Genomic DNA, 23,654 nt, shown 5'->3' with positions numbered 1-23,654 from the left:
TTCTGAGAGACTTCTGCTTGTTAAAAGAAAGGGATTATCTAAGGACACATTTGCGCTTAAATTGGCAAGTACTACCTTAACCTTTGTTCAGCCCTCTTCAGATTCCAGTGCTCTAATGGCCGGAGCTTGATCAAGTGGACACAGCTTGTGACCGGGATATTCAACATGGCCATAAGTGCCCTGCTACTGACCTCAGACATCAAGCAACCCCAAGATAGTCTTAGTACTACCTTGCTGAAGGCTCTTGTGCAGCACAGATATATTTACCTAGTGAGACAGGATTATAATTTATATACTGTACCAGTACCAGATCAGGGAATTCAGTTCTTGACTTGTTAATAATGAACCAAAGAAGAAAAATAGATGAAATCACAGGTTCTACCACAGCACAAACACTAATCCCAAAACATGAATATGACAGTGGGTAGCCAATATTACCAACAGTGCAAACCTGAATCCTTTCAAATAGATGACCTCTTTTACAAAAGCCACCAACTACTCACTCATCAGTCCTACAAGTGAAGTCACCCAGAATCAACTATTTGTTTAGCATTTGTGCAGAGGAGACAAGGAACTATGTGAATTCCTGGAGGAACATCCTCACATTACTCGGTGGGCTGTATCATAATCCATTCTCCTTCTGCTTCACTGAATGGAAAATCTTCAAGGTGTAACTGTTGCTAAAATCAGACCATAGCTACTGTCTAGCCAGGTTTCCACAATAAACACCATGTCAGCCTAATGCAACAGGTCATTTATTATACCTGGCTTGCGGCATGCCAACCTAGTATTAAAACAAGGACTCTTGCCAGAGCTAGTGGAGTGTATGCCCCTCCAAAATGTTCCTGATAACCAAATGGAAGCATTGGTACCTTACATAAAGCTGAAGACAGTTCTCATCTATGTGGTTCTGCCAAGAAGCAGACACTAATAAGCACAGGTAATGGCCACAACGTGTAACCTGTGGAAACCTCACAACTTAACAACTGATTACAAGTACTATGACTTTGCAATAAACCAACTTTTTTAAATGTCCTACTTATCTCTATGAGAAATTAACCTGCCACAAAAGGGCAAAGGGCAAATACTTGGTCCCTACTGCATGGATAACAAACTCTGACATGCCAATAAATTACAAAAAAAATGAAATAAAAATGAAAGAAATTAAGCATGTAAACAGTGAAATAAGCCAATCAATAAACAGAGCTAGAAAACTTAGACAAAATTTAGAAAGATCAGCAAGAAATCCTAATAAAACACTACTGGCAAATATCACAAAGACTGAGGATAGCCACCTAGAGCTGAAACGCAATATGGACCAGAAATAAACTTCCTACTATGCAGTCTAACCTAAACTGTAAACACTTAATAATAATTCAAAAAGAAGGAAATACAAGCTTGTTTGATTACATATCAAGAGAAAAAATAAGGCAAGCTTCTCAAGTAATCTGTCACAGAGTAAGTCAGAAATAAGCAAATGAATGGTGCTTACCACCTCAGGGAGGTGTGTTACAAAAGTCTGCAATCTACAGTTCCAGTTCCAATGGCAAAATGGCAGATTAAGTGAATAAACCATGATCAAGCCATGGAGATAAATCAACATAAGGTTCTCCATACATACCTCAGGGAATTCCAGTAAATGAACTGCAAATCTAATCCAAAAGGCACAAGAAAGCCAAATACAACAGTTAAATGACATCCAAGCCAAATTTCATGCACTCAGCAAAAAGTCTACAAAATCACAGTCCGTATTCTGAGTTCAAAATGTATTTTTTCTGACTGCTGTAGGGTGGGGAATGCTTTAAAGGGAACACTACTCCTATATGTAACTTTTTGCAGGTCATTTCAGTCTGTAAGGCACTTGGATTGGAAAAGGACCCAAAGCTGGGAGTGACAGATCACATCAATGTAATGTAGTACACTACCCACAATGCGAAAAGCACAAGTAGAGACAAGGCTCGTCGATCAGCACAATGCAGAAAACAGCTCAGTTGGAAATCTGTGGTGTCCCCTGTTATATTATGCTTGGCTAATAGGTTTGTCTTGAGGGTTACACAGTACAGGGAAAGATGCTGAGCACAGTTATAGCTGCAGTGGACTGTGGCTATATAGGTTTGTCTTGAGGGTTACACAGTACAGGGAAAGATGCTGAGCACAGTTATAGCTGCAGTGGACTGTGGTGTACGATCACACAGTGGCCATTCTTCCCTACCCAACCACACTATGCATCTTACCCATAACACTGCATTCCAAACATTGCACAATGCTGTGTAATACTGTTATGCTCCCTTTAGAAAATGGAGGTAGGACAAAGGAACATGCCTACAGAAAGGATCTGCTACTCGTGTGTTACTGGTTCATAACCATGAGAAATGCAACTCCAAGACTTGTGCATCAGTGCTCATACGTGCAGACCAATGGCTACGTGTGAACAGTTATTCTTGTAGTTATCGGTTTCTAGGTCTGTGACTGGTGGCTGCTTTACACTGCCACAGTTTGTGAAGGAGGATGGGGTGCTGTGATGGCATGGTGCTTGCATGCGCAACACATGAGCATGGGTATGCTGGCCAGCTATTAGTCAGCTGTGTTATTGGCTAACATTAGGGCAGCTGATATTAGTCAGCTGTGTTACTGGCTAACAATTATGCAGCTGATATTAGCTGTGTTATTGGCCAACAATTGTGCAGCTGATATTAGTCAGCTGTGTTATTGGCTAACAATTGTGCAGCTGATATTAGTCAGCTGTGTTACTGGCTAACAATTGTGCAGCTGATATTAGTCAGCTGTGTTACTGGCTAACAATTGTGCAGCTGATATTACTCAGCTGTGTTACTGGCTAACAATTGTGCAGCTGATATTACTCAGCTGTATTACTGGCTAACAATTGTGCAGCTGATATTACTCAGCTGTGTTACTGGCTAACAATTGTGCAGCTGATATTAGTCAGCTGTGTTACTGGCTAACATTTGGGCAGCTGATATTAGTCAGCTATGTTATTGGCTAACAATTGTGCAGCTGATATTAGTCAGCTGTGTTATTGGCTAACACTTTTTAATTGTACTGCAGTTGGTTTCTGTTAAAGTCTGTCAATTTGGTTTGAGCCACATAATGGGGATGCTTGCCTTAGTGCATAGTTATTAGCTTTGTTAACCATAGCTAGCAGAGTTATTTTGCTGCCTGAGTTAACTTTTCAGTGTCAGTAACTGAACAGGTAGTGCACTTGCTTTTGGTGCAGAAGACTACACAACTTTGGGTTCTAATCACAATTCTGGAGACTGGACTGCTAACACTGCAGTGCAGTAGTCCTGTGTGTGTCATCGGAGGAGACCATCCAAGGTACCAGCTGCTTTAGTGAGTTGGCAGTAACTCAACTGGATGCAAAAGATCCTAGGGCACTTATCAAAAATATTAGGGGAAGTTTTCATGCCCAGGCCAATTTTCCCATAGTAGTTTAAATACCACCACAGGTCTCCCCTGAAAAGATGCCACGAGCCTAGTGGAAAAACAAAAAATAAAAATGTACACAGCTACACCAAACTTGACCTTTCCAAGGTACACACACACACCTATCACAGCATGGTCCATAAGTCACTGTAGTTTGCAAACTGTGAAGGGCTCTGGTAGAGGAACCTTTCCAGTGTACCAGTCTTACCCATTACAGATTACATTTGTAAATACTACTGCATTTCATTAAATGTTTTACCAAGATTGATGTTTCACTGCTGCAAGACACCACTAAACGTTATGAGACCAGAGTCTGATATTTGCTTTCCCCTATGCAGTCAATGCTCACCTGTCATTTTTTCCACATTATCAATCCACTGGTTCTTCATGGTTTCAAAGTGTTCATAAGCAGCCTGGTTACCAGGGTTTCTGAGTAGAATCCGTGCAGCAGACACAACCTAGTACAGGCAGAAAGCATCAGAAAACTCAAAAGAAAGAACACATTTCTGTTGCCGAAAATATGGGCATGTCAGTGCCCACTGGTGATAATTGTTCTTGTCAAAACCATTTTCAAATAAAACACTAGCTCCAACTACAAAACTCTACAGCTGTGTTACTGATAACTGGTTTTACAAAATATGTTAGACAAAATATTTTAATAAACAAATCAAATATAAACTAAAATATTTCAATAAACAAATCAAATATAACTATTGATAATGATGTATTCAGCATTTGGTTGTGAGCCAACCAGTTTTCACAGAAACAGTAATATACAAAAGTAGGCTATACCACCTCACAACAAACCACTGCCCAAGTCTAAAAGAGTACACTGTATCAGCACTGCACTGTATCACTACATTTGGAAACTAGTTTCCTATCAAAGAATGTAAAAATGCAACCTGATGAGGAAAACAACACATGCAAAGTTATTCTTTCAGTTTTTGAAGCAGCAATAAAAATGTACACATTTTTTATGGAGGGTTTCTACTGGAGAGGAAGTTAAAGTTTGACTGTTATAAAGTGCGTACTTGAATATAAACACATGCATTTGATGCTTTGCATTTAACAGTGGTAATCCTCAGGTTTGTATAGTAGCGAGATCAGTATTAACAGTACAAGTATCATTTTTTCACACACAAGCTGAGCGTTACTTCTAAAACAAAGAAAGAGAATCAAACTCAGCTCAGACTAAGAAACCCTAACCCTCCCCATCTCCAAACTGGCACAGGAGGGTTTCCGTAGTCCAAAGTTACCAACCAGGTAAAACCACTCCCAAGTCTCATGTCCATGACTATATTATATATTATCACTCACTCGAAGTGTGCTAAATGACTTCAAATAAACTATCCCCAAATGTTGTCTTATGCAGCATATCAAAAAACAGCTGAGCAAGTGCAGAGCTGTTAACTAGTAGCCAAGTCAGAAAAGACAAGGGATCTGACAAAGTTAACTCAAAAAGCAACCCAAGCTTATTTTTAATGGTTAAGGTGCTTGCACTGCAGACACAAGATACAGGGTTTGATTCTCACCTTTGGCAGCCATGGCTAGACTTAAAAAGGCCCCTTGGGGTTGTTCACAGGTAGGTAACTTGGCTATCTGCCCGAAGGCATTGATAAGCCTAGCCAGAATGTGTTGGCTTTCGCCGCCCCCCCCCCCCAGATTAGTTCCCTGTGCCTCTGTCCAGCAGAGCCATTGAAGTGATCCCTGGGGTAAACTTTCTGTTTCCCATCCACTCGTCAAGGTTTCTCTTGAAGAGGGTTAGCGAGGAACTCTGCCTAATGTAGATTGGAATCTTGTTCCATAGCATGGGAAGTCTCTGGGACAGGAATCTATCCCTCCAGCACGTCCTATTTATTGTTGTGGTGAGGTTTAGATCCCTGGAGCGTGTGGCTCGAGGGGTTATGGTTTTCTTTAGGTGGAGCATGTCCATCAATTCTGGGGGGATGCAGAATTGATGTTAGCCTAGTAATAATAGTTAGCCTAGTAATAAACTAAGCAAACCACGACACAGAGAAGAGCAAGGTTACTGCACAATACTGCATAATATACTGCTTATACCTTTCTTGCATTACTCAGACTTAGTTGCTGTTGACTTTGGGGTTTGAGACACACAAGACAACTAAGCAAAGCCGAGTTGGATATAAACCTTAAAAAGACTTGGACCTGGACACCTCCACATTAAGCTTTACACATCTTTGAAAGGTGTGTGATCACCTCCCATCCCATATCACCAGTGTAGTCACCTTTCCGTACTGATGGCTGTTCTACTAGTACTGCTTAGTATTGCATCCCCCCACTTTACCAACCCTAACTGTCAAGCACTCCCACCACTCTATGGATTTGTGCAGGCTTCCTTTCCTGCCTTGTATTGGTTCACAGATTCACAGTTGTTACTAGACATGTAGTCCAGGAGACCACTAAGGAGCCTAGCCCGATTCCCAATTTCCCCACAGCACTGGATGGTTAAGTGACTTGCTCAAGGTCACACAGAAGGCAAATGAGGGATACGAGAATCCAACTTTGTAAGACATGGAAGTAGCTTGTTAACAGCTCATAGCCTTAATCCACCAACTACCAATCACCACTACTCAAACTCTCCTTCCACAAAATCTGGGATAAGTGGCAAGAATGCAAGTGATACAATAAACTTGAGATGGAAGACTGCAACACAACGAAACCATGTGCAGCAATGACTTAATTGTGTAAAGCCACTGAGAAGTGTGGGGAATTGTCATTTCCCTGGAATAGAGGGGGCTTTTGAGAGCTGGATAAGAGCAGCTATGTATCAGTGAGGTGGGGCTCCTCATTCAAAGATGGCATACATTTTGGCAACGTTATCCAACGTCCAGCAGTAAGAACAGCTGAGTGTTGGTCACCCACCATGTACAGTAGGGTCTGATTTTCTCACTGATGCCCTAACCTTCCCCAGACTAATTCTACATTCAGAATGTGTAACGCATACAATGCTGACTATGCTCTTGATTTTGCCTTGTGACTCATTTTGCTGTCTGGTTTTCTCACCATTTAAGCCCTGTTATAAACACGTGCCCTGAATACCAGTCTACTGGAACAGGGAAAATTGTCCAATTGCTCTGCTGATGCTCAGGTCTGGGAGCTGATGAGTCAGCCAGGAGTGGCAATGTGAGTTGTTTCTTCATTTGCTGTGGGACCTGCATACTCCTCTACATAGGAAGCCGCCTCATGGAGAGCTTGTTAACAGTCTGCAATTCTTAAGACTCACTATCATTAGACCTGGAATACAAAGACAGAATGTATGAAAATGTGGGTGTACATACAGAGGTCAGATCAATGTTTATTGGAGTATTCACTTTTCTCCAAGGTATGGCAGTCTTGAATTTATTATAAATACATAACGGATGTAGGACGCAGCTGCCTACAATGGGGGGGTACAGGGGACTTGCTACTCTGCAAAAAAAGTTGTCTTACTATAACATTCCATCTGTATTGTCAACCTTCACTAATCCTTGACTATGGGCTCAGTTCCGAGCCTCAGAACAGACTCAGCCATTTATTTCAGCTCGTGCCTTCCAAACTCTTGAGCTAGGCTTTACCCATAATGCTCCTCTCTAAATTACCTCAGATCGATTGTGTTTGCCTAAATTAGTGGCAGACAAACAGCAAATAAGAATAAGAGACCAGATGTGTTCCCAATATGATGCCCGTTCTGGGAAAATACGATCCACTAAGTCTTACGTTGGGGGAAGGAGGGAGTGAATCTAGAGGATTAGTGAAGATTGACAACACAGATGGAATGTTATGGTAAGACAACTTCTTTATCTGATGTTGTCAATCTTCACATAGTCCTTGACTGTGGGACAGAGTCCCCAGCTATCTGAATCTTGGGAGGTGTCATGGAAGAATACTCCTTAAGCACCACCTAACCGAATGATGCCTGTCCCCCAGAGACCCAATCCAACTTGTAATGAGTGATAAAGGTATGAGGAGAAGACCAAGTGGCTGCTGCACAAACCATCTAAAGCTCTGGCATAAAGAACTGCAGAAGTTGCCACCATTCTACCCGAGTGGGTTTTTACTGGGTGTGAAAGGCATAGCCCTTTTGACTGACAGATAAATGTGACACAATCTTTGAGACATGTCACCAAGGTAACCTTTGAAACTGGGTTACCTACCGAAAGTGAGGAAAAAGCAACAAATAGTTGGTCAGATTTTCTGAAATCCTTTGTTCTGTGAAGATAAAATCTTAGCTGTCTGTGGACATCTAATAAATGAAGGGAATACATCCCTTTATTGGAAAAATTAGGGGAAAAGACTAGCAGTTGAAATGTCTGACTGATATTAGATTCTGAGACTACCTTCGGTAAAAAGGATGGATTAAGTCCTAAGGGAGACCCTGCCTTTGTGAAATATGTTGGGTGTTTTTTGTAGGACAAGGCCTGAAGTTCAGATACTCTTCTGGCAGATGTAACAGCCACTAAAAATAAAGTTTTCCAAGTCAGAAACTTTTAAGTCACATGTAGCTGATGGTTCGACAGGAGACAAAGTAAGGGACTAAAGAACTAGTGTTAGATCCCAGGGAGGAATGGGTTCTTTAAATGAAGGTCTTAACATTAGGACTCCCTTTAAAAAGGCTTTACAAATTTGTGTGACATAAGGGATGACCCATCAAACCCCAAATGGAAGTTAGAGATTGCAGCTAGATGAACTTTAATTGTTGAGGTGGAGGAACCAGACTGATAGAGGTTAGCTAAAAAGTCTAAAACATCATCAACAGGGGTAATAGAAGGATCAAGTTCATTCATAAGGGCCCAACTTGCACATTTTTCCCTATTTACTTTGACAGAGTTTCCTAGTTAAAGATTTGTGATGGGCCACAATGATTTGGCGGAAAGGAAAGGGAAGGATGCCTGGCAATCATGGGAATTGGAGAAGCCACACAGTGAGCTTGAGATGATGGAGGTTTGGATGAACCATGCTCTCCGGATGAGACAGCAGATCTGGAGCCGGGTCCAGCATCCAAGGTTTCTGAAGATGATGAGGCCAAAGAAAGGGAAAACAAACCTGTCGAGGCCAAAATGGAGCAATAAGGGTTACTATGTTCTCTGACCTCTTGGCTTTCTTTAGAAACTGAGATATCAAAGGAGTTGGGGGAAAGGCATACAGAAGACCGGGGGGCCAACTGTGGAGAAGAGCGTCTCTGGGCGACTCCTCCGGAGGGGGGATTAGGGCAAAGTAACTACTACACTTGCTGTTTTTTTGGTGGGGGGGAGATGCAAAACTATCACAGCAAGGTTGGCCCAGTGACAAAAAATCTCTTTCTCCACCACAGGATTGAGAAACCACTCGTGAGGCATGAGACTGGTTCTGCTTATTTTGTCCACTATCACGCTGGAGCTCCCTGGAATGTCCGTTGGTGTGAGAAAGCAGTTGGAAGACATCACCCACTGCCAAACTCTGAGGGCTTCTTAACACAATGGGTAAGATCTGGTTCCCCCTTGTTTGTTAATGTACTAGACTAACATGTCTGTCTAAATTGCTACTGTTCCCAGAGGAAGGGTATCCTGAAATGCTTACAGCTTCAGCAGCACTGCCCTCATCTCTAGCTGATGTGCAAGTTGGCCTCCAGTTGGGACCACGTGCCTTGGACTGTGCTTCCCAGATAATGCCCCCCCCCCCAATCTGGGAAGCATTTGTGGTCACTATGGCTTGGGGTTGCAGAAGGATGAATGGACGCCCAAAAGAATCTCATAGTGCAGCCACCACGAAAGTTCCTGTTTGCAGGGGCTGGTAATCAAGATGTGGTGAGACACTGACTGATCAGAGACCACTGGGAGGCTAGCAACCATTGTAAGATTCACATATATCATCTTGCTAGGGGAACTAGAGTGATTGAGGCTGCCATTGAGCCTAAGTCTTGTAGGACGCATCTGTCTGGAACTCTTTTGCTCTGGATAATGTGACTAACCTGAAATCTGATCCTTTGTAGCCTTTCCAGTGGAAGTGAAGCAATTCTTGCAGCTATGTCTGACAAGGCTCTGATGAATTCTACTTTTTGTGAGGGTTGTAAATTTGACTTCATAATTTATTGTAATGTCTAGAGATGCGCAGAGTGTAATCTCTTGCCCGTTCTGATGCCTGGTGGTAGCAGTGAGGAGCCAGTCATTGAGGAATGGAAAACCCAAAATCCCTGCAGTCTGAGATGACCTGTTAGCACCGCCATGCATCTGGTGAACACCCTGAGGGCTGAGGTGAGTCCAAAAAGCAATGCTCTGAATTGGAAATGATTGGCTCCCAGCTGGAAGCTCAGGAACCTCCTGGAGTGTTTGTCCATTTTTATGTGGTAATACATGTCCTGGAGGTCTATAGATCACATCCAATCGTCATTTTTTCATGAATGGAAGTATAGACTGAACTGAGACCATAAGAAATTTGGTTTGCTGAACTGCCTTGTTGAACTGGCTGAGATCCAAGATGGGTCTCCAATCCCCTGTGGTTTATTTTCGGGCACTAAAAAGAACCTCGAGTAAAACCTGGATCCTACTTTGTCTGGTGGGACTTTTTGGATGACTCTCGTCGAGCAATTTTTGAATTTCTGCCACTGCTGCTTCCCTGTGACTGGGTGGAATATCAGAGTCTTTTTTTGGGTTTTGGATTTATAGAAAGTGAAATATTGTAACCTCTGGATATGATTCCCTGCACCCACTTGTCCGATGTTAGCAGCTGCCAGGCGGGTTGGTACAGAGAACCATCCCCAGACTGCCTCCACAGGAAGGCAATTGGGCCTCCGTTCAAGAGTGCTGGTAGGAAGTACCACAGAAGGAATCTCTGGATCCCTGGTTCTGCGGGCCACTTCTGCCTCTAGGGCAGCATCTTCCATTACTTCCTTCTCTGCCAAGCGAGTCCTGGAAAAGCCCTTTTGACTTTTTGAACCATAGCTTCCCACTTCTCTGGTTCCTAAAGTAGGGCCGTTGAAGAGTGGAGAAATATATGCCTATGGCAGAAAGAGTCTTCCCCCATCTTTCTCACATTTGGCCAGTGTATCTTTTACCTTAGGACCAAATAGGGATGATCCGTCAAATGGAGTGGTGACGAATGATGCTTTAAATGGCTTTGCAAAGTCACACAAGTGCATCCAGGTGAGCCATCTAATGGCTATGCCTGAAACCACTGCGCTTGTCATCCATTCAGATGCGTGGGCAATCAGCCTCATGGAAGAGTTAGAAATTGCTTCAAGGGTGGCTTGCTGAGAAGCAGCTTTGTCCCGTACCTCTTCAACTACTGCTCCTGAGAAGGTATCCGACAGCTCTTTCATTAGATCCCTCTGTAACCTTGCAAAGTACACCATGTAGTTCAAGGACCTGAGAGCAAAGGTCGTTGAAATGTAAACATGCTTCTCAAACCTATCCATAGTCCTAGATTCCTTGTTAGGAGGATGAACAGTTGGACTTTCCTCAGCAAGTTCCTTCGTAGTGGCGGTCACTATCTCCATAGCATCCAAGGGCATGCCTTTGGACCAATGTTGCTGTCCTTTGGGGGTGGAAAGGATCCAGTCAGGTCTCTTGGGGATCTGTTCAATGGAGTTGGGCATCTTACACACCCGCTACGTGATCAGTTTAATGAGCTCGTCAGCAGGAGGAGAGATCCAGGAGGTAGAAGGTTGGGCACAAAAACACCTCCAGGTATATAGACTCCTCCAAAGAAGGTTGGAGGGAAGACCAGCCAGTCCTCTGCTTCAGGATCTCTAAGATGTCCCTGAAGGAATCATCATTAGGGAGTGATCTGCGGGAACCTTCCCCTTCATCAAAGTCTGTGTCTTCGCTGGAAAGTCTAAGTGCTTCCTTTTGCACTTTTTCTTCGCAGGTACTTCCTCAGGGGGATGTACCAGGGAAGTGCCTGAAGACCACTAAAGAGGGTCTTTCTTGGGGCTTTTATGCCCTCTGCCCTGGAGAAAAGTCTGATGGAAGCTCTGGTTGAGGAGAAGTAGAAATCTGGCCTGACAGGGATGGCACAGACTGAGTCCCCAATGGACAAGGCCTTCTCCATGATTTGGATCAAGGGACCGTACAGGAATGGCAGCCCAGAACCAAAACAGACTCCTCTGGAACAGAGGTCCCACCCCGCACTGAGGAGGCGACCCCCTGAAACCAAAGCCTGGGTCGATCCAACGAATGCCAAAGCACCAAGGGTCATGGAAGGCTCCGAAATTAATAAAAGTTGATCCATGCACCTTGGAAACGGCTAGGGAGTCTTGACTCCAGGAGGCCTCCAGATCAGAAAGACTGGAGGAGCTCAAGGCAACCCTTGGTTCCAGAGAAGAAGTTCTTACTGGAACTGAGACAGCTGAAGCCAGGTAAGTTGGAACTTTGTCTCCACTGCCTCAATAGGAGATGGCAGAGAAAGAAGGGATGGTGTCGTAATACAGCCAGTCCAGGTGCCGACTTAGCTAGGAACGTAAGACAATCCCCTTGCAATCAGGAGCTCATCCAGCAGTCTCATGATGTCCGATACTGACAGACTCTTAGTGGATCAAATAGACAAAGTCGTAGGAGACATAGCAGGTTTCGGATCAACAGAGGGTCTCAGTAGTTTATCCTTGAATGGATATATAGAAGGAGACTATCTAGATCTCTGAAAAAGAAATAACATCTGACTGCTCCAGTACTGACGAGTCTCTTGGTGCCAAGGCAGTTGAAGTACACTCTGAAAACTTGGTAGATGCTGAGGGAGTTGCTGACACCGAAATCGGTTTAGAAATCATTTTAGGTGGATCCAAACTGCTTGGAACCAATGAAGTTCACTTCTTGGAAGAAGATGATGAAGAGGAAGATGAACTGGCTTGGAACCAGAAATGGTTTCTTTAAATTCACCTTTTAGCAGTCCTTTAAGAATAAGTTTATTTCTCAATTCAGTGAATGTCCTGGCGGAGAAACCATGGCATATTGAACCATCTTTCCTACAGGTGAACTTTACCCAGACAAACACACCACAAATGCCCGTCTGAGTTGGCCATTTTCCTCTCACACTTTTGGCACCGTCTGAACCTCGAGGTGCCCTTAGATGATTTAACTGGGGATTCAGTTTTGTCAGCTATAATGAAAGAAAACACACAAACTCGCCACAAAAAGAACAGTGAAAGGGCTTTTTTTTTCAACAGAGAAAAAGAAAGGGAAAATACCAACAATGGTATTCAAGACAATACCTAAACAGGTGCAAGGAAGTACCAACAATGGTATTCAAGACAATACCTAAACAGGTGCAAGGAAGTACCAACAATGGTATTCAAGACAATACCTAAACAGGTGCAAGGAAGTACCAACAATGGTATGAAGGAAAGTACTACCAACAGTAGTAAAAGGAAAGGCAGACGCACACACTAAAAAGATATGAGAGGAAGGGGTAAAGAAATAAATCACTAGAGGTTGAAAGGAGATTTATGAGAGAGAAGAAAATATATTTTTAAGGAAAATACTTACTTTAATTATAAGCCAAAGCTCGTGACTGGTTGTACGCGTCTGGGGTAATTTAGAAAGAAGCATTATGGGTAAAGCCTAGCTTGACAGTTTGGAAGGTGCGAGCTGAAAAATGGCCAGGTCGGTTCCGAGGTTCGGAAGTGAGCTCACAGTCAAGGATTATGTGAAGATTAACATCAGATCACAAATTTAAACAGCCAAGTCGGTTCCGAGGTTCGGAACGGAGCTCACAGTCAAGGATTATGTGAAGATTAACAACATCAGATCACAAATTTAAACGGCCAAGTCGGTTCCGAGGTTCGGAACGGAGCTCACAGTCAAGGATTATGTGAAGAGCAACATCAGATCACAAATTTAAACGGCCAAGTCGGTTCAGAACAGAGCTCACAGTCGAGGATTATGTGAAGATTAACAACATCAGATCACAAATTTAAAAGGAGAACAATGATTATCAACAGTTGCTCTTTTCTTGTGCCCCCCCCCCAACTAATTCCACAAGTTGCATTTAAAAAACTTGAATTTACAACAGGGAGTCAGAAAGCTTACTTGCATCTTACAGGTGTGTAAGCATACAATGATATGAATTTCACATGATGCCACCTACATATCGGGGGTGCCACGAATGCCTGAAATGCACCCTCAAAAACCTACCAAGCAGTCTGTGTAACACATAATAGCTGCAGATCGTAAGTCTCTCGAGGGACAACAGTGATAGAGGCCACTTTATGAATAAATGATTTCTTGCAAAATAAAATATGCAAGAGCAGGTCACCACTAAGGGATGGCTCCTGGTGAAGTTTGGCAATCAACTCAATTTTAGGTGGCATAAATAAACATTTGAAAGACAAGAAAAAACAAAATTGTGATACTTACATAAAAGTTAGGGGGAATTATGTCCAATTTGTTTCAATAAAGGAGGTCAAAAAAGAAAAAAGGTCAAGAAGATTTTTAGCAAGTGAGAAAAGTTTAAGCATAAGCAGCACTAAAAATATGAAACCATAACAACTGGGTAAAAAGTGGGCACACACACACACACACACACACACACAGAATGGCTGATTTCTTAAAAAAAGAAGTTATATATTTACCATAACGTTCCATGTTAGTACTCCATCTCACCCTTCATTCTTTATGTATGGGTTTGGAGCCGAATGTCGGCTCCGACTCGGCCTATTCACAAGCTGGAAGGCTTTTGACTGGCTCATGGCTTGAGGGTATCCCAGAGTGCACCAGTACAATCCCCAGATCTTGTTTGCTGCTAACAGACGAAATAATATATAGAGAGAAAGTACAGCTGTGTACACTTACCATAAAATGTAGATGCTCGAGTGTATTCAATGTTGCAGTCATCACATTTGGGTAATCTGCTGGCAGGTTGCCCTCAGTGGGCCTGATTAACAAAGTCCTGGGTCCTGCGTCGGTTGCTGTCCCTTCTTCCATGACGTCAGGTCATCAGGGGTATAAAACATGCAGCCGACACCATTACATCAGTCTTTCTTGCTGCGCGGTGCCTGTTCACAAGTGCCGGTCGACAGACTCCTGAAATTAGATTATACAGGGAAAGGATTTATCCTACGAAAGGTAATATAATTTATTCAGCTAGAAATCCAGTTATAGAGGATAACTTAGGAAAAACTGGAAAGCCAAAAATGGATTGTGGAAGAGAATGAATAATTAATCTGAAATCCTAACAATTTTTAAACCATTGCAAATAAAAAGTAATGTCTAAGTACGTCAAGGGGCATGGTAATGATGGAAGAACCCCTGAAGGACTAGTACAAGGGAGCACCTTGTAGATATGAAAACCTCAGATAAGGTGGCTTAACAAGCAATGCCTGCAATCTGACACCCGTTTGGCAGACAAGATAGCCACCAAAACAGTGTGTACATGACAAAATCTCAAGAAAACATGAATGAGAAAGCTCAAAAGGCAAAAAGGTTAGTCTGAGTAACAGGAATTTTAATTCCATGTGACATGAAATTAGAATCTTGGAATCTAGATGAAAATATGAATAGCTGCCAATCGAACTCTGAAAGTGGCAGCTTCCAGCGCTTTGTAGAAAGAGCTCAAACGGGACAAACCCAAGCTACCAGAGTGAAGGTAACTGGGGTGAACATTAATCTACTCCCTCTTAATGGAGAAATTCTCCATCTAACATAATATAGTCTCCTAGTGTAAAGGTTTATGATAAGATGCCAGGATATAAATCACAGACAGAGAAGGGACATGAAGTCTGCCTATAGGTAGAACTGGCTCAGCCGCTAGTCAATAAAGACCATGCAAGAAGGGGTGAGGGAACTTGACATACGAGTCAAAAACTCTGGAACTGAATTCAAGAACCTGGGATCATACAGGGAGAAGGCCTGAAGAAGGGAAGCGACCTTGATGATGCTCTAATTAACATTAAGAATATGTTTGCCTTTCAGTCTTGTCTGCTTTCTGAATCACCTTTGGAAATAAGGTGGAAAGAAAAACATTTACGGGAGACCCTGGAGCCAAGGGCGAACAAAGGCATCTCTGAAAGATTCCCCAGAGGGAAGAAGAGGAAAAAAATTTGGCTGCTGCATTTAGCATTGATTGGAGTAAGAGTGACCTCGCCTGCGAAAAACTGTTCCGCTGTTTTCCTGTCAGAGATCTCTCGTGATGCAACAGAAGAGCTTTGCTGGACTTATGGGCTATAATAAGAAGTTATGTACCTACCATAACGTTCCATGTTAGTTGTCTTCTCTCGCCTTCTTTCTTGCTTGATGGGTTCGGAGCCGATCCCTCGTTTAGCTCGAGAACTCCTTTTACCAGCTCGAGGCAGCCCCATATCCCATGATGCAAGGCAGGAAGTACCCAGATCTCGTTTGTTGACAAAAGGGCAATAACACCAAGCATAAAATACTTCCCAAGGAAGAAGAAACTTACAGATGGAAAAAGGACCAGGTCTGAATGGTCTTTAGCATAATAGTTCCTTATACTATGTCCGTCCAGGCCAGGTGGAAGCAGGCAGGGGCGCAAGAAAGCAGGCGACCGAAGACAACTAACATGGAACATTATGGTAGGTACATAACTTCTTAATGTTAAGTTGTCAATCTACCTTCGCATTCTTGCTTGATGGGACCGCGTCCCTAGCACCTCTATCCTGGGTGGCTCAATGGAACAAACTCTTGAGGACTGTAGAGCCAAAACTGGCTCTGTCCCTGGAGGCCAAGTCCAATTTGTAATGGGAAACAAAAGTGTGAGGAGTGGCCCAAGTGGCGCTGCACAAATAGTGTCCAAAGGTAGTCTAGCTTGAAAAGCTGTAGAAGTAGCTAAACTCCTAGTTGACTGTGCTTTAGGTTTTGAGCACAGCTGTTTTCCCCTGATCGATAAATTTCAGTGATGACCGAAGAAAGCCATCTGGACAAAGTCACTTTAGAAACAGGTAGGCCTTTTTATTATCCGCATAGGAAACAAAAAGTTGATCAGATTTTCTAAATTTTTTGTTCTGTCCAAATAATATCTGAGCTGACGGTGGGCGTCAAGATAATGTAGCTTTTGTTCAGCTCTATCTGAATAGTTAGGAAAAATACTGGAAGATCAATGGATTGATTCAGATTGTTTTTGAAGCGACCTTAGGTAAAAAGGATGGATTAGTTCTCAAGGATACTCTGTCTTTGTGAAAAATCAAATAAACTGAAAGAGCATGAAGTTCAGACACCCTCCTGGCAGATGTAATAGCCACTAGGAATAACGTTTTCCAAGAAAGATATTTCAGGGAACAAGAAACAGCTGGCTCGGGAAGAATCAAGGATGTCAGCACTAAATTTAGATCCCACTGAGGAGGAGGATTCCTGATTGGAGGCTTTAGTAGGAAAATTCCTTTCAAGAAGGCCCTGCAGAGCCTATGGGACATAATATTATGATCTGCTATCCCGACATGAAAATTAGAAATAGCAGCCAACTGAACTCTGACTGTTGAAGAAGAGGAGCCTGCATGAAAAATCTCTGCTAAGAAGTCCAGAACTGCCTGAACAGGGGCAGTAAAAGGATCAATATTTTGGGCCTTAGCCCAATAAGAGAAACGTCTCCATTTGCTTGTGTAAATCCTCCTGGTAGAGGATTTTAGTGAAATGATATCTCTAACTGGGTTAGAGATCAAAGGAAGCCTGGCTAAGGAAGGAAGTGGAGCAACCATGCTGTGAGGTTGAGAGAAGGGATTGACCGCAGCTGACCGGATTGGTGAATCAGTAGATCTGGCACTGGGTCCAGATGCCACGGCTGCACCAAAAGGTGACGATGGAGGAACGGGAACCAAACTTGTCGAGGCCAGTAAGGGCAATGAGAATCAATTTGGCTCTCAAACGGTAGCTTTCTGGATCACCTGAGGGATCAGAGGAAATGGAGGAAGGCATAAAGAAGTCCCTGGGGCCAATCCTGGGTCAGAGCGTCTCTGGGGGGATGGCCTGATAGAGGGAAGAGGCTGAAGAAGTCTGGACATTTGCTGTTTTGGGGAGTAGCAAAAAGATCGCAACATGGACGACCCCATTCCAGAAAAATCTCTTCCGCTATGGATTGCTTGAGAGACCACTCGTGAGGCATGAGAATAGCTCTGCTCAATCTGTCCGCTATAATGTTGGTTTTCCCAGGGATATTGCTACCAGAAACCGATGAGAGGAGATCGCCCATTGCCATAGTCTGAGGGCTTCTCGACACAAGGGGTAGGACTTGGTTCCGCCCTGTTTGTTGATATACCAAACTACAGACATGTTTGTCTGTGAGGACTGCAATTGTCCCTACGGGAAGAAAGTCGTTGAGGGCTTGCAACGTTAAAAGCACTGCTCTCATCTCCAGGACATTTATGTGCAGATGGTACTCCATGAACCATCCTGCCCTGATAATGACCCCCCCACCCGATCAGGGAGGCATCCGTGGTGACAGTGGCTATCGGGGACGGAGGTACAAAGCACCTGCCTTGGTGAACCTGAGACGATGTGATCCACCAAGCAAGATGTTCTTTGCATGTTTGTGTCACCAGAATCTGGTGACGATTGGGAGTTGCTGGTATGACCACTGTGTGAACAGCATCCACTGAAGGAGGCGGATGTAGAATCCAGCGAGGGAAGAAGAGTAATGGGGGGAGCCATGAGACCTAATACCTTTAGAACCATTCTGGCCTGTACCTTCTTGCTGGCCAGAATGATCCTGACATGAGTCTGAATGTCTGAAACTCTTTGTTCTGTAAGGGTAGCTGACATCCGAACAGTGTTTAAGTTTGCCTATGAAGGTAATAGACTGGCAGGGCGATAAGGATGACTTTTCAAGTTGACTGAGATGCCCAAATGAGAACAAAGGTCTATTGTGTAATCCCTGGCTTGTATAAGCTGATGCCTGGTGGTGGCTGACAGGAGCCAGTCGTCGAGATACCGAAACACCTGGAATCCTTGGCGTCTCAGGTGAGCCGTGACCACTGCCATGCATTTGGTGAACACTCTGGGGCTGTAGTGAGACCAAAGGGCAGGGCTCTGAACTGGAAATGACTGGACCCCAGAAGCGGAGAAATCTCCTGGAGCGTCTGTGAATTTTGATGTGATAGTACGATCCTGAAGATCTATTGAGCACATCCAGTTGTCCTTCTGTAAGAAGGGCAGAATTGACTGAAGAGTGACCATTCGAATCTTGTCTTCCTCACAGACTTGTTGAGTCTGCTGAGATCCAATATTGGTCTCCAGTCTCCCGTCTTTTAGGGACCAAAAGAACCTTGAGTAGATTCCGGCTCTGAATGGTCTATTGTAACTGGCTGAATGGCTCTTTTGCAGTAGTTTTGATTTCTAACTCTGCAATGTCCCTTAGACCGGTGGTACATCTGGAAGGGAACTTGAGGGAAGGACTTTCCTCGAAAGGAATTATGTAACCCTTGGATATGATCGACTGTACCCATCTGTCTTGAGTGAGGGAATGCCAGGCTTCTGGGTACAGTGATAATCTTCCCCTGACTGCCTCCAAGGAGGGACAGCCGGGCAACACCTCAGGGATGCTGAAAGGGCTTCTCAGGAAGAGACTCCCTGTTGCCCTGGTTCTTGGACCCCTCTGCCTCTAGAGCGGCGTCTGTTGTTGTTACCCCTCTGCCTCTAGGGGTAAACTGACCACGTGAATCCGTGACTCCTTGGGATTTACGGAACCACATCTTCCCACCCTTCTGTCCTTTGGGATAAGGCCTAGAAGGGGTGGAAAAACGGACTCCAACAGCAGAAAGAGTCTTGCCGTCCTGCTCACACCTGGTCAAGGTCTCCTTCACCTGAGGGCCAAACAGAGCTGACACATCAAAGGGAGAATTTGTGAAGGGCGCCTTAAAGGGATCCAAAAATCACATAGCCGCATCCAGGCTTGGCGTCTAAGAGCCACACCTGTGCCCATCCGCAGCATAAGATATTAGCCGCATGGAGGAGTTAGCAATGGAATTGAGGGTTCCTAGCTGCGAAGCAATCTTTTCTTGGGCTCCTGCAGCTGTAGGATCCTGAACTACTTCTCCCAGCTCCTTCAGGATATCTCTGGAGTCTGGTGAAGTGACAAAGATAATTCAATAGCAAAGGTCGCTGAGGAAAACATCCGCTTGCCGCACTATCCATGGTCCTAGAGTCCTTATTAGGAGGATGGAGAAGGATCTGCAAGTTCCTTTTGGTGGCCGCAGCCACCACCATGGCATCAGCGACACCTTTGGTAAGGAATTGTTTGTCACTAGGGGCAGTGATAAATTTAGAAGGCCTCCTAGGGACTGGCTCTACAGAGTCAGGAGCTGTCCACGCCTTCGTGCAATAACCTGCATAAGGGGTCGAAGGCGGAGACACCCAGGAGGTGGAGGGCCGAGATCCAAACGCCTCTAGGTATACTGACTCATCCTCAGAGGGATTGTTGGTGGGCCAGTTTCCTCTGTTTCAGAAGTTCTAGGATGTCTGAGAAGGAGACATCCTCAGAGATCTAGGGGATCCCTCTGACTCATCAAAGTCAGTATCCGTGACAGACTCAGGAGAGTCTACATGCTTCCTCTTACAAGTCCTCTTCCTAGGAGGATCTCCCGAAACATCAGGAGAATCCTCGGAAGAGGGGAAATTCCCAATGGGGAAACCTGAGGCGGAGGATCTCTGGGTCCTGTAGCAAGAGAAGTGGCAGAGATGTCAACAGGTACAATAGAGGGAGGAGCTACGGGAAGAGACTGCTGACTGATACCAGTGGCCAGTACACTCTTCATCACCTCGAATGCTCCCTCCCAGGCAGGTCCGAGAGAACCCGCTCAAGAGCTAGGAACTCCAGGGGCCACCGAAGGGAAGTCTCCGAGGCAGATGTCGGAGCCGAGCTCACCAGGGAGGCTCCAAGGGGAAGAGCGGGCTCGGACAAGGGTCCGATGCCACTCACCCCTTGGAGGAGACCATGGAAGCCCGACCACGAATCCCTCTAAGGAAGAGGAGATAAGAGTAGGGGCTGAAGGGACAGAAGGAGGTATCCGTCCTCCAGCCGTAGCAGTAACCATGCCCGAAGACTCCAACTCCAAACTCTGGGGTAGAGTCGAAGGAGGAACAGTAACGGGTGTGGACCAACAGTCATCTGCTGAGACGGACTGTGTAGCATTTGGGCCAGTACCTGTGACTTGAGCAATCTACTGACCACTCTCTAGGTCATGATCTGACAACCTGGATGACCTTGAAGATCGGCTCCGATGGCTCCGCTCCGATAGAAGAGGCGAAAGTATCGGCTCCAAGGAAGGAGACCTCGACCTCTTCCTGGAATGGGCCATCGAGCCGATACTACTGATCCTGTCGGCACCGATTTCCGGAGCCGGCAGAACTCGATGTATCGGCTCCAGCCGGAGCCGATAGCGGTGTCGAGCCGATCGGAGCCGACACCGATGCCTGTGCCACATGGGTGTCGGAGCCGACACCGATGCCCGCCATGTGGGTGTCGGAGCCGATCGGAGCCGACACCACAGTGGTCAGGCACCGATAGCCATCGGCCGAAGCTTTGTGGATCAGAATCGGCTCAGCGGGCCGAGGCCGCAGGCTTAGAAACAGAAGCCTGGGCCTTGGCAGTTTTGGTTGATTTTGTGGAGCCGACTTGCCGGAGAGCCCTCCGGCAGAAGACCTGAGAATCAACTTATTCTCCTGCAGGACTCTCTGGCTGAAGGAGTGACAAATAGCACAGGAGTCCTGCAGGTGAAGAGGGCCCAAACAGTACAGGCAAGAAGTGTGACCGTCTGTCAGAGACATCTTCTGACAGCACGAGTCACACTTCTTAAAACCTGAAACCCTCTCCTTAGACATGGTGCCTAAACACAACACACACACACACACACCAGTCAAATTAAATTAAACTAATACCAAGAGGTATTTAGTAAAAAACACCAACACACACACCCTAACAGGGGAAGGGATAGGGAAAATTGACTGACTAAAAATTAAAAGAGACAGGGATTTCTGTCAGAAAAAGGTTAAAATAAAATTTAAACTATCAAAAATTAGTTTTAACTAAAAAAGGGGCTTAAATATCACAAATGTGAAATACTTACCAGGAGCTGGTAAAGAGAAGACCTCCCAAGCAAGCGAGATCTGGGTACTTCCTGCCTTGCATCATGGGATATGGGGCTGCCTCGAGCTGGTAAAAGGAGTTCTCGAGCTAAAGCAGGATCGGCTCCGAACCCATCAAGCAAGAATGAAGGCGAGATTGACAACTTAACATCCTTAATTGTCACTGTGATGGATGTGGACACCAGAAAAAAAACTGGGAAGATAACGCTCATGCCCAAGTCGCATACTTTCTCAACAGAGAAGTTAAGAGGAGGTTATGCCTTGTTTGTTGATATAACATAATACCAACAAGCTGTCTGCAATGTGATAGTCTACGGAGGAAGAAGGGAGAAAATACTCCAACACCCGGGGTATAGCCCTCATCTCTAATACTGATATGTAGGTGAGCCTAGAAAAAGAAGTTATGTTCTTACCATAACGTTCCATGTGGAGTGTTCATCTCGCCTTTGTTCTTACACACGGGTTCGGAGCCGATCCTGGGCTCCGAGTCGGCCGCATAGCAAAGCTCTGCATCTTAGAGAAACTCGAGACCAGGCTATATCCCACAATCCTCCCTGCCATTACTCAGATCTAGTTTGCAGGCAAACCAGACTAACAATAACCCTGAGGTGCTAAGGCTACATACTGCCACAAAAATTCAGAGACACCATCTCACTGACAAATAAACTAAAGGGTAACGAATATACCCTATGAGGTAAAAGGTAATATATACCCGGAACAGGTAAAGACATGTGGACCAGACTCTAGTCCTACTCGTTCTTCCAAACACGTGAGGGAGGGAAGGGGGGGAATGTAAGAACAAAGGCGAGATGAACACTCCACATGGAACGTTATGGTAAGAACATAACTTCTTTATGTGAGAGTGTTCAATCTCGCCGTTTGTTCTTACACACAGGTAGCGTCCCTAGCTCCGTCACCCTGAGTGACTCATGGAAGAACGTTCCTGAGCACAGTGGAACCAAAAGATGTCCTGTCTTTGGAGGCTTTGTCAACCCTATAATGAGCGATGAAAGTATGTGGTTTAGACCACGTGGCTGCTGCACAAATCGTGTCCAAAGGCAGGCGAGCTGCATGAGCCAAGGAAGTGGAAACGGATCTAGTAGAATGGCCCTTAGGTTTGGTGGGCAAGGCCTGATTTGACTTAGAATACACAAAGGCTATACAATCAGTAAGCCATTTAGAAAGCGTACGTTTTGTAACTGCCATGCCCTTTACATTGTCTGCAAATGCAACAAAAAGTTGATCTGTTTTTCTGTAATCTTTAGTCCTGTCCAAATAAAATCTTAGCTGTCTGTGGACATCTAACTTGTGCAGCATATATTCCAACTTGCTGGTATGGTTTTTGAAGAAAGTAGGGAGTTCAATGGACTGATTAATATTTGTGACAGAACATACCTTAGGAAGGAAAGACGGATTGTTCGTAAGGAAACTCTATCTGGGTGGAAAATTAAGTAAGGTGGTTTAATTGACAGTGCTTGCAGCTCTGACTCTCCGAGCTGAAGTAACCGCTACAAGAAAAAGTCTTCCACGACAAAAACTTCAGGAGGCAAGAAGAGGCTGGTTCGAAGGGTGGCAACATTAGTTGTGACAATAACAAATTTAAATTCCATGGGAATAAAGGGTCTCTGACGGGCGGTCGAAGATGGAAGGAACCTTTCATAAAAGCCTTACAAAGCCTGTGGGACATAATAGAAGAACAGTCCTCACCAACATGGAAATTGGATATGTCCGCCAACTGTACTCTTAGTGTGGAAGTAGAGGCTCCTTCGTGGAAAAGGATGGATAGAAATTCTAGAACTTTATGTAAAGGAGCAACCAGGGGGTCCAAGTGTTGACTAGATGCCCAGTATACAAAGCGTTTCCATTTACTCTTGTAGAGTTTTGTAGTGGAAGCCTTATGAGAGGCAACCAAAATGCGTTGAACTGCCGGAGAAAGTAGATCAGACCTGGCTAGGCGGGGAAGTGGAGCAGACGAGCTGCTAGTTTGAGGGATAGAAGAGACGGGTGAGGAACTCCCGACGAATGTGTCAGTAGATCTGGTACTGGGTCCAGGATCCACGGTTCCCCTGTTTGATGGGCTCGAAGAAAGGGGAACTATATCTGTCGAGGCCAGAATGGGGCTATGAGTATAATTGTCCTTTCCAGGTTCATGGCTTTCTGAAGAAATTTGGGAATCAAGGGGGTAGGTGGAAATGCATATAGGAGACCCGGGGG

The 23,654-nt window shown here is 44.6% G+C and overlaps 1 protein-coding gene across 1 annotated transcript in view; it reads right to left on the bottom strand.

Moving 5' to 3' along the window:
- Positions 1-23,654, bottom strand: part of VCL (vinculin) — a 1,795,541-nt gene that overhangs the window by 607,633 nt on the left and 1,164,254 nt on the right. Inside the window, exon 18 of the mRNA XM_044055664.1 lies at positions 3,794-3,902. Coding sequence (XP_043911599.1) covers positions 3,794-3,902 — 109 coding nt within the window. The remainder of the gene's footprint in view (positions 1-3,793; positions 3,903-23,654) is intronic.

This window comes from Protopterus annectens, chromosome 14.part0 (genome assembly GCF_019279795.1).
Source record: "Protopterus annectens isolate FY-2018-M chromosome 14.part0, PAN1.0, whole genome shotgun sequence".
Classification (NCBI taxonomy): domain Eukaryota; kingdom Metazoa; phylum Chordata; order Ceratodontiformes; family Protopteridae; genus Protopterus; species Protopterus annectens.
This window is presented reverse-complemented; position numbering and strand designations above follow the sequence as displayed.